At 39.6% G+C, this 12,277-nt stretch overlaps 1 protein-coding gene across 1 annotated transcript in view; it reads right to left on the bottom strand.

Moving 5' to 3' along the window:
* Positions 1 to 3,372: 3,372 nt before the first annotated feature.
* PDXK (pyridoxal kinase) overlaps positions 3,373 to 12,277 on the bottom strand; it is a 40,168-nt gene continuing 31,263 nt past the window's right edge. The window contains exons 8-11 of the mRNA XM_072352244.1: positions 10,445 to 10,556; positions 9,013 to 9,149; positions 8,433 to 8,499; positions 3,373 to 7,677 (exon numbers count right to left, since the gene is read on the bottom strand). Coding sequence (XP_072208345.1) covers positions 7,565 to 7,677; positions 8,433 to 8,499; positions 9,013 to 9,149; positions 10,445 to 10,556 — 429 coding nt within the window. The 3' untranslated portion in view covers positions 3,373 to 7,564. The remainder of the gene's footprint in view (positions 7,678 to 8,432; positions 8,500 to 9,012; positions 9,150 to 10,444; positions 10,557 to 12,277) is intronic.

Raw genomic sequence — 12,277 nt, 5'->3', positions numbered from 1 at the left:
ATTAGAATGCGTTTTTATGGTGTAGTTGAGCTGGGTAAGAGAAATCTACCACAGCAGCTGATAATTCTGTACTCTTCCAGAGCACAAGAAACTTGCCTAAATCATCCAAACAACCCACTCAAAGTGTCTCTTTCTCTCCATGAACTGTAGAGGAAGACTAGGGAAACCTCATGGCAAAACAAGGTTCTTAGGAGGGAAAGAATGAGCATCCTGCCGCCATACACCAGAGCTAGGACAGCAGCATGCTGCTTATCGTATGCTTTGACTTCAAAGCCAGTAGAGTTGTGCTAAATCAAAGTTTTGGTACTGCATGGCCGTTCCCTTCCCGAGTCTCTCCCAGCAATACATTACTCACCTAAGTGATGTGTTTTTTGCTAATACAAATTAATAAAGCAAAGCAGAAGCGGTACTTCTAAAACATCCAGGACTTGGAAAATCGTGACGGAAACACTCTTGAATTCTCTCCTGCTTCATCGCAAGAGCGATTTATTGAGGAATACGGCAAGGATGCTGCTTTGTTTCTCAAAAAGAGACATAACAAGTAATGCTCCAGGTCACCCGCTATTGTGGTAGGAGCACAGAATGCAGCAGAGGGCCTTGCCCTGCAGACTGATTTATGCCGCACACCCTTTCAGACTTCCTATAAAATCCCAAATGACCAAAGCATAAAAGAAAACAAGATCGAAGGGCTTAAGCCCGTCTCCCTGCCACAGGAAAAGATAAAAGACTACAGTGAGATTAAAAAAAAAGTAATCATCATCATCATGTTCTTGTTTTCAAACATGCCAACAGCTTGCATTGTGACTGAATGGGATTGCGCTGGTAACTCAACTCTTCTGAAAGCCAATGTGTGTATTGAATTTAAATTCAGATCACTCTCTTTTAGATTCTTCACAGTGCCACAACTGACAGACTGGAGGGAAAAAAAACCAACCAACGTTTTCTCCCACTTAGCCCACTCATCTCGCTGTCGCACTCATTCAGTGCAAACAGTGAAGTTAGCTTGGCCAGCAAGTGCCGATCCAGTCTCTAGGCTTGTTTGCCTACATGGTGCTACTAAGGACCAATGAGATCCACCCCGTCCTATTGCATTAAATAAACAAATCCCTCACCCATCTTTACTCTGCCCCAGATGTATTTGGTATTTCATTCCTCTGCAAAATCTAGGCTTATGTCACCACTTACCTGATTTTGTCATGGATAAGGTAGCAATATTTAGGGTTTTCTTTTTATACAATGGTGTCTACCATCCTACTGCCTCTCTCTACAATCAAGCGTACAAGCCTTACTGCAGAAAGAATACAACTCAGAACTGACAACCAGAAAACACACAAACACTACAAAACCTACAGTTTCATTAGAAATTAAATCATTTGCTACGACACAGAAGGTTGCTGTTTCTCTGGCATAAAATTCACTGAGTTACTACATACATCTCGGAGACAATCATTGAGATGTGTAAACACAGAACAGGTCCACCTAGTCAGTACAAAGCACCACACAGACTTGAAGTACATAGAAAGTTTGCTCATAAATATTTATTTCTTTAACAATTCAGCACTAAAAAAATATTACTTAAAAAGGCATCTTTTATTTAAGTTATTTTAGTTTGTCCAGGGCTGGTGGGGTTGTACTGTCCCTACTTTATTACAGCCACCTGACTCTATTTCCATCCCATCTTACTTTTCAAGAAGAAAAGCCTAGGTGTGGCTGGGACCCACAGCTTCATCGCGATCTATAAAAATATAATTCTTTTAAGACTTTCTACGTACATCCTGAAGGCCTGCACAGCCAGCCCCCAAATTTTGTTTCCCACCCCCACCACACTGCAAATAAAGCCTCAACATACACACACGCATACAGACGCACAGAATACACGTATTACTCATCTACACACTGAGTTTTCTAAACAGCAATGCAACCGCAAGGGCAACAGGTAAGGAATACACATGATTTCAGTGGTAACATATGGCTCAGCCTTCTCATATTGCTGGTATTCTCTGCCTTAATAATGTGCTGCCTTATTCACTACTCTGCAAAAGGTGTATTTATGACTTTTATTCGCACCGTCGAGGCACTAACTAGGGAATGCTAATTTAGGAACATACTTGGGAGCATCCCATTTGCCTCGAGATCTGCTGCTGCTGCAGCAGCAAGCACCACGCAGTTGGCTGGTGGTTTTGGGGCCGTTACCTGGTACTGGCCTCAGTAAAGCCTACAGGAGCACTCCTAGGCTGCTGAAAACTAAGTCACATCCTTTTCCTTCCTGGAAAATGAGAGAACTGGCTTGGGCTCTCCTAAAAAGACACGTATGGACACAGCAGCTACCCAGCATCTTGCATTCAGTGCCCTTCCTGGCAGTTTAGGGATCACTCCAAGTTTCTGATCAAACCTTGTAGATTTACCTTCAGTTTGCTCCTGAATACAGACATAAATTCCGTTCTACTCACTTACTTACATAAGAGCAGAGCTGTTTTCAGGCTTGTGATGGAACATGTCAAAAAGCTTACTTCCCATGGTTTACACGTATTCAATTGATATGTTTAGAATGCCAGCAGGCTACCAAACTGCTCAGCAGCAGGCTTTCAATCATCAAAAGCACATCTTTGAAAAAGGACAGCTATTCTCCAAGTAATTTCTCTTGGGACTCTAATGGTTGAATGCCTAATCAAGGATGAATTGTGATATAAAAGAATGGATTGCTTTTTTTCAGTTTATGGAGAAATACTTTGGATTTTCAGTGACCAAAATCTGTCTCAACTTCTAGTGGTCAAAAACAGTTAGTCAGGAGAAGTGGCGATCTGTGATATAAGCCTAACTTCTCCAGTCAGCATAAGAATCTTCTCCAATAACCTTAAACTGGATATCTGCTCTGCTTCTGCACACTGGTACAGCCTACACAATGTAGAGTGCTGACAGAAGCACTTGTTCTGACATGCAGAAACAGTTGTTTCCAACTGCATAGTCTTGTACGCTCTGCAGTAAGATAAAAATTACTCTGTGTGAAGGGGTGTTCAGCTAAGCGCTGCACAAGAAACAGACCTGAACATGAATTGTGATCCTTACTGCAAACCTCTTTTCTCACCTTCTTTGCAGAGATAAGGAGCGCATCATGGGGGGAGTCCTGCCCATGCAAGTACAAGGCATACAAGAGCAGTGCTGTAGGTGTCAGCAGTTGTCTTCCCATGAAAAGTTCTCAAGAGAAAATCTAAGAAGACAAGGATGTTATTCTACTCTAGAGACTTATTTCCTTGCAACAAGATGACTGCGGAGCACAAAGGTACCTTCTTTCATTAACTATGCATTCTCTATACCAGGATATATCCAATTAAACCTTTAAATACATCCACTTATTCAGCAAGACTATCAAACTGTTCTTGATTTGTTTAATTCTGAAATGATTACCATATTCAAAAATAGGATCTAACAATTTGTGTGTACAGTATATTAAATGTAGATGCTTTTATTACAATCTTCCTTGCCACATAGTTTAAAATAAAATATATCAATACAATCACCAGAACAATCTCAGACAACGAAAGAATACCATTCAATCGAGATACAGTAAGATACTCAAAAAGGCAGTATGAGTAGCTGGAAACCTTGGTCCTCCAATTATTTTGTATAACACATTGATCAGAGATTTTCCAATATAAATTAGCAAACAAACATTAAAAGTTAACAATTTCATACCGTAGATTCCTTAGATGTTTATATTGAGTGTGAACAGTATGGATTCTAGCACAATGTCTTTATGCATGTGTCTCTCAAAGAGGTAAAAGGGAACTTTAATTATGCAGTAACTAAATCCAGGCCTGGAAATGAGTAGAACATTTGTAAACAAGTTTTGGTCTTTCCTGTACAATGGCTCCATAAACGAGTGCAGTAATCAAAATGGCTGAGCGCATACAATGAACAAATCACCCCAGAAGAAAAGGATCCAACACAAATCATGTCCAAGTAAGTGAAGAATGGTAGGGAAGTCAACTGAACTCAAACACAAATTGCTCACCATTCCCACGAGGGCATGTCCTCATGGGACTGCCCCTCAGTATTAGATGTGTACCTCACCGCTAACTTTACATATTCATGTGCCCTCCACACACACACTGGGGAGTATGCATGGGAGTGAAGCTGGCATTCTCCAACCAGCCTCAAGGGTGAGCAGGGGCCATGGACTAGTGGGCTACAGCAACCTTTTGTGCTGTTAGGGCAGTCATGAAAGCCTTCTCATTAGTTACAGACTCCACTTTCTGAGCTAAAGTGCTTTTTCTTCTGTAATCATTAGATACCTGACCTAACCTGGTTTAGGTTAACCATTTTCCTTTACCTAGGCAACTTCATGCGCATCAGACAACTCTGATGAGTTTTCTCCAAGTCCATAAGTAGTGGGCAGCTGTCTAATACTGAGATACTTTCAAGAAGTATGTGGTGGTGCTGTTTTAATATAGACATTATCCATGGGAGGAGAGGCAGGAAAAATGGTTGGATATGAATGCACTGAGACTTTGAACTTTTGTCTGCAGACATCATGAGAAAGTGCTCTATAACTCTGAATCAATAAAAATGTATCTAAGTATTACATATGTATACCCTGACATTCAAAAATACCTGTTTGCCCGCTGTGAGTTCAAAATGTCAGCTACAGAATATATTTACAGATGATTGCTGATGTTTGTTCCAGGCAAGAGACATTAAGCACAATTATTCCCAGAATATATAAGCCCAAACTAATTTCAATCAGGGCAGTGGGAGTCTGAAAGAGATACTACATGAGCAGCTTCCAAGGACTCAAGCAGAAGCAGCAAGCAGCCAACTGTTACAGAGCCCACCTAGGACAAAATACAAACTGCTGCAAATTGAGCTCATTAGTAACACAACCTTCTTTTTATTTCTTTCCCCTAAAGCTACCCTTACTGTGTCCATCCCCTGTACAGATTTAATGCCACAGATTTCAAGAAAGGTGTGGATTACTGCAGCGACTCTCCTTTCTTTGGAGCAATAGGGAGAGATCACATCTGAAGGGCATAAGCTGCTCCAGCAAACACCTCACTATCTCTTTTATGGTGAGATCAAAGTTGATTGTGGTTAACAGATAAAACCCTCTTTGTAAGGAACTTTTATACTTCCTAAATTCTAAGCTTAATTCAGTGAAATAAAGATCCGCCTTTCTCTCAATTCCCCTCTGAAAGCCTACTTTTTCAGAGCCAAAAACAATGGCGCTGTCTCACCCTTTCTAAAAGGGCTTTTCTGTAGCACAGACTTAGAACAGGTAGTGTTTCTTTGACAGCAAATTCTGACAGCGCAAAGTTAACACTGCTTTAAAAAAAAGAAAGAAAAAAAGAGGTCAATTTGGAGCTTTTCTCTACTGCTGATCCCCTGATGTGAAGAGCTTCAGAATCTCAATACTTGAATATCTCTCGGATGTTCAAAGAGGTTGCGGAGGCCGGTGACTCCACAACCTCACTGGGAAACTTGTTTCAGTACACTGGTAAGACAGTTCATGGTGGACAAGTGCCATGAATTCATCTCCGTTACTGACTGCTTATTTTAGTGACTGCTCACATCACCAAAACTATTATTGCTAAAAGGTTATTTCATGGCAGTGGTTACTACAAGCCGTGACAGCAGAATCACATTTTATAGTTCACTTTTGTGTGTTGTTTTTTTTTTCTTAAAATTCTCATCGCTTTTCTTTCTTAATTTCTAATGTCAAACGTATGAGAGAAAACAGAAGTAATAGTTGTGGAGAGTGGAAACCTGAATTTTGCCTCTTACAAATACTGCAAAGTGTGTTCATCTCTTAAATTCCATTTGGTTTACAGATACTGAAAATGAGGGATTTCAGAAGTACATTAATCATGAAATCTTACTCTACCAAAAATAATATATATATATATATATGTATCTTCAGTTAAAAGTAACTTTAAGAATAAATTACTCTTCTACTAAGTGAAACCAATCAACTTTTACAATGGCAGAAAATCCACAAAATGGTGGGATAAATGAAGTCTGCAGTGGCAATAGCAATCTCCAGACCAGCTCAGCTGGGGACTCCCACTTTATGTGACACTCAATTAAGCAGGCGTGATGAGGAATGGGCAGGAATAGTATCTGGCAGATATCCAACAGTGATTTTCCCAGGCATATTCACATCATCAAGAAAAGCCCAGAGCTGCCCCTTCCCCTACTGCAAATTTACTTCATGAAGAAATCTGCTTCAAGCAGAAGTGAATTTTTTATCTGCCTATGACATCTAAGGAAAAAACATCAACTGAATTTGGATCTAGAAAACACACTACCTCTCTCCTTGGGAGAAGCAAGAACTTCAGTCCCATACAGAAATCAACAGGAATTGTGAGTGCTCAGTACTTGTCAGCCAATCTCCCTTCTGGCGTAATATGTGACTGGCATAATATGAAATAGATAAAAATTCTATTTTTAAGGCTAATGAAGATGAATTTTGAAATTAAAAAGTGTTTGAGAGATAAATAGTAACACATTTCTGTGATCTCTACTCAGAGTAAGTTGCAGAGAATTATATTATGAACAAATTTTGTATGTTATCCTGAATTTGGTAAACATACGCAATTTCCTAAGCCACATGTATTACTGTTACCACACTGCTTCATTGATAAGCTGCCAATAGCGCTCACTATTGCTAAGTGGAAACTCTCTACACAGTGTAAATACATCCATGAAGAAAGAACGATTGCTTTCAGGCTTCAGAATAAGAGCTGCTTTCTCTATTGTTCTTAAATAACATTTGTCCTTAGTTAAAAAAAAACAAACAAAGAAAGTGTCAAGCCTGGCCTCAGAGGTAAATCTACACAGTTGTAGTCAGTGCTACTAAATGAATATATTCTCTTATTAATGAATGTGTTTCTGGAGCATAGTTTTGGAAGAAAAACATGAGGGCACCTGTGGACATTAGAAATTAACAGCCAGTACCTGCAAAAAAACTGAAAATGTGCAGCTGTTCATAAGACAGGAAATGGGACCAGTTATCAGTAACATTAATGACAGACACCTCAAGGTCACTTCAGAGTACTTAAATGCCAAACATCTTCAAAGAACTTCTACACACATCCAGAGCTTTGTGTGTAGTTTTAACCCTGCTTAGTTTCGTAGCAGCTGAGATCATGAATACCAGAATAGGTAACCATATCTCTCCAGGAAAAGGGAGCTTGTAGCAAGCTCCATTGGCACTAGATGCCATCTTGAAATATATTCTCCAGTCAGTCAAGCATTCCATTAGCAAATTCACATCTGAAGTCTTTGGCAAGGCAGGAACATTGTACTCTCTTGCCCTGGGAAATTACACACACAAAGTGAATTTGACAGCCATTTTGATACCTGGTAATATGCTTTAATGCATACTGACTCTGTTTTGTTTTTAAAACCGAGCAAGGCCAGCACATATGTTTGAAAGTGGATATCTGCCTATGCTGGGCACTATTTCATGAAAGTCAGGTTTCTGTCACAGATCTAAGGCAAATATTACAATTTACAGGAAAGAAATGAGGACATCAATACATTGTGCGTTATTGGAGACATACAGCCTTTATAACACAGTAGCTTTCACTATGATCTCTGGGTTTTCTATGTCCTTTTTGCTTTGGACCATCCTCAGTTCCAGATTGGCTGAGTTTGGTTTGTTTCCTTCTCCAGCTTGTGCTAAAAAGATGACATCAGAAGATCAATAAAAACAGCAGTTTAAAAGTAAACAAGTTACAATGCCTGATACCCCATTCTATTTTTTCTCTCTCCTCCCACTTCCCTTACTACCCTTGCTAAAGGCTTCTGAAGTAAGAGATGCAGATCAGCACTGTATTTTCAGCACCTCAGTTCTGCAGCAGCTCTCTCCAGAAAAGAGCACAGCTCTGCTGTCAATTAGAATGACACAAAGACATGCTTTGAGAACCCCACTGTTCCCATCTGGATCTCCTTAAATGTTCATAGACGTGGGAACTGAAAAGTAAAAGAAGCTGAAAAAATCAGTTTCTTCACATGGCCAATATGGCAAACAGACTGTTTTTTACTGGTTGACAAGCCCTTCTCAATACCGAGTGCATACACTAAAAGGTAAAGTGAGTGGGCAATACTTAAAGCAGAGTTTCCTCTGCATGTCAAGTTCAGTATTTCCTCAAGTTCTTCCACTGTTGCTTTGCAAAGCAGACAAGCACTGTCAGCATACTGTAGTCCCAATATAAGCTGAACAGTGACACCTTCAGTCTGGTGTTGTCAAAAATAGGGCAGGTGCACACAGTAAAGAACATACACTGACAAGACTACCTAGCTCTCATTCTATAAATTCTCCAAATTCTCTAGGAGCTTCTGCACTGAAAGCAGAAACCCAGAAAGCTCCCTAAATGTTTCTTCGGATGCAAATCCAGACAAAGAGAGGGCAGAACAAGGTTTGAATGAATTACCTTTTGCACTCTTAATGGTCCTCTGCAGAACATGTTGCATGGCTGACACAGTCTTTTCACATGCCACCTGCACATTACCATAACATATTTAGTTTGTAGTAAAACGTCAGCAGCTCAGTTTAATATTAGTAATACTACTACTCAGGCAAACACAACTGGCACTACACAAACAGGGTGACAATGAGGTAGGTTGGAAAAATAAGTTTTTTAGATTCTCTTAGCTCTGGCCAAACAAGTACTAGAAACCATACACCTGTAGCAATGACTCTACAGACAGAAGGAAACAATAAACGGTTTTCAATGCTCATTATGAAGCAAGGATAAAATGTATTTATAAATGTACGTGGAATCTCTAGAGACAGAGCACCTTATCTGACAAAATTACAAACTACTGAAATTGACCATACAAAGTTGTACAAGCTAAAATCTTGTAGGAAAAGGGACATTCTGCTTTCTTGGCTCAGAAGCGAGAAAAAAAATTCTAATCAGATGAGAGTCCATAAATAATATAGTAGATTAAAACTAATTAAAACAGAAACGAAGTCTGAACTTGCAGACAGGTGAAAAACCTCTCCCGTACCTTCAAATTGTTTGGGTGTTTATGTGTCCATGCCAAAAGCATAGCAGCAAACAAGTCTCCTGTTCCAACAAAGACAGCATCCACTTTAGGGGATTCCACTCGAATTCTCTGTGTTATCTTGGTACCATCTGCATTAGCTGCAACAGAGACACAGTTAAGTTGCAGACCCAAGCAATTAATACAACAGCATTTACTATAATTTAAAAATGATTATCAGGTTTGAATTCCTCTATTGTTTGGAACATAAAGATGCCAAGGAATACTGTAAACTTTGTATCAGTTCTTTCTCAGTTCAGTCCCAAAACTGCTGAGTAGGATAGCATTTACAACTTACATACTTCACATCAGTGGGAAAAGGGAGCTAGCACTATCGCTTTCATGGAGACATGAGAGCCTAAAATGTTTCATTTAGACTGCAGCAGCAGTTTGCTCAGATGCTGAGCAAGGGAACCCGCTGAATCCTAGGTGAATCATACCCAACCAGAATCTAGACAACCTCTAGAGTAGGAACAGCTATAGATATCAGCAGAGAATTTCTGATCCATGCACTATATTGTTATTGCCTCTGGAATTATATGACTTACTCAAGATTGGCATGTACTAAGCACTAACAAACATGGAGCAGTTCTTAGTGGAGTCTAGATGAAATGGCAGTGCATTTTTTTTGTTTGTTTCTCAGTCCAGAATATGGCATCTAGACTGAGACCACACAGACAAACAATTATCTGCCACCTCAGGAACTCTGTCCTCATGTAGAAACATCCTGCAACAGTCCAAACATAGAATGAATCTTTGGGATGGTACAGAGAGGATAGAAAGAAGAAGCAGAAGGGCGTTTTGCAACCAAATAGTTACACTTTTCATTAACACTACTAAGCCATCCAAAAGTTCTCTTTCATACCATTACTGCTAGTAAGGACTACTATTACAGGTTTCAATAGCATCAATCACCCTCACATAGAACACTCACTCATTTACCTTCTGCCCACTGGCCCAGAAGCTGCTCAGGTATAAGCATCCATGCCTGAGCCATGTGGTAGGTGTACCTGCATCCAGTCCTGCTGTCCTTACTTGCTGACTGGAATTAGCTGATCAATCTCTAACCTAAGTTGTCTCACCTTCCTTTGATGATCACTGTTCTGCCAATGGGAACTGTCTGCCATCACCATTCTGCTCTGCTTACCTTATTCAGACATACTATGGTCACCCCCACCTCTCATCCCATCTTCCTCATTGAGCAGCCCTGTTCTTACTGCTCCCTGGTATTACTGTACAGAAGGAGGTGTTCACTTACAGAATTATCTCCTTGAACTACAAGTGGATCTGATGAAATCAAATAGAATATGAAAGCATAGAACTAGTTTAAAAAAAAAAAAAAACAACAAAAACAACACAGAGAGCAAATGTACTAATGAAGCAGTTTGTAACTTACTTTTCCTGTAGCTTCCCAGCGCAATCAGGTAGTCGTTTCCTAGTGGCGCCTGTAGATCTGAGCTGGTTATCACCACAGTCTCTGGTCCCATGGCATGGAGCATATCCATTACCTTCCCATGTGCAAAAAGGCAGGAATCAGTGACTGCAATGTGTGTTCATTAAACCTTGCATCATCCAAACATTTTTTCACAAGCACCTTCTTTTGCCATCTTTCATAGAGAATGAATGGTTTTCACTCAAATAATTCACTTGAATTAGTATGATTAATTTGAAGTAGGGGAATCATTCATATTTAATGCACAAATTTTGTTCAAATATCCAAGTATCTCTCTGTTATCTTTGGATGCTCCTTTGAACACAACATTCTGTTTCAGCTATTATCAGAACTTTTCTCTGCATCATGTTTCCAAAACACACTATCAAAAAAAGAAGAGAACAAGTACAGAGAGACATGCATCTGAGCTGGTATTATGATACAAAGTTAAGAAACCCAGGCTAGGAAGTATCGTTTAGTCATATCTTTAGGAGTTAGCAAAAACAATGACTTAAAGAACTGAGTTGGAAGCACAACTGTGCCTATCTCCATCTTCCTTTCCCATTCTGTTACGAATCCAAAATGTTCACCAGTAAATTATGTACCTTTCTAGATGTATTTCCTCTCAACATGTTCCTCACTTAAAATCATTAACACTCTACTTCTGACATCACAGCTGATTGTTACAAGACTGATTTTGATTTCAGAAGAAAGAACGACTTTAAGTAATGAGTCCAGCATAAAATACATAAAATATTAGTTCTCCCAGAAGCGTTTAGCTAAAAATCCTCCCAGGCTACCTATGACTCATGAACAGTTGAATGATAAGGATTTAGATGTGCTTTTTGAAAACTCCCTATCATTCGTCTAATAAGCCTCCAACTTTCTTCAGTTGTCACAACTCTGCACAGACATTAGTTGGGTTTTAAAGATGCTGCGAGCTCACCAGCATATGCTGACATGATCAGCTTGTGAATAACATTAAACTTGATTTCTCATCCACGATTTAACAAGCATCTAATCTATTCCTGGTTGTGGCACTCAGCCTCCTCTACATTAAAATTAGGCTACATTTAATTTTTGGTTAAAAAAAAAACTCCATTGTCACCACTGGTCTTGCTGAAGAAATCAATGAAAGCATGTCACCTTGGGAATAGATGGCAGAATTCCTGCCACCTTCAAAGGGGAAAAATTTCAGCACAAAGGTGAGATGAGTATATGCAGCTCAATGAGAAAGACATATGTAATAACCTGCAAGCAACCTTTAAAACATGTTTCCATTCCTACGTCTAATTCCATCTTCAGAGGAGATTTTTAAAACCCATCTTAAAGAAGAACTAGCATTCATGAGTTGGAAAGAGCAGCAGATAACTTGTAGTTCTTTAGCACATGAAACTAACATTTGCTTCTGTAACATTAAAACCAAAAACCAACAGGTGCTCAGCCAATAGAGTTGCTGAAACTATGGTTTCACTTGGGAGGATGAGAACAAAAGAAATGAGTAACAGCAGCTGGTAGCGTTCAGCACCCTCACCCATAACAGTACAGTAATATAAAACTGGTGTGGAAAGGAAAAATTAAAAGAACTCAGATCTCTGGAGCTGCTTTATGCTGTGAAGAGATGGCAGTCAACCGATGCTGTATGACGTTGCAGGAGGAAAAAAACAATAAACATTAGGGCTGACAGAGCCCAGCTACTCTCCAGGGTGCCTCTGTAGCTGCTGTTTGTTTAAAGATTTTGTGTTCCTTTGAAGTTCAAAATCAAACTGGAATAAATAACACCAGTCCATTATGAAA

The sequence above is a fragment of the Excalfactoria chinensis genome, chromosome 1 (genome assembly GCF_039878825.1).
Source record: "Excalfactoria chinensis isolate bCotChi1 chromosome 1, bCotChi1.hap2, whole genome shotgun sequence".
Taxonomy (NCBI): Eukaryota; Metazoa; Chordata; class Aves; order Galliformes; family Phasianidae; genus Excalfactoria; species Excalfactoria chinensis.
The sequence above is the reverse complement of the archived record's forward strand: the minus strand, read 5'-3'. Positions and strand labels throughout refer to the sequence as shown.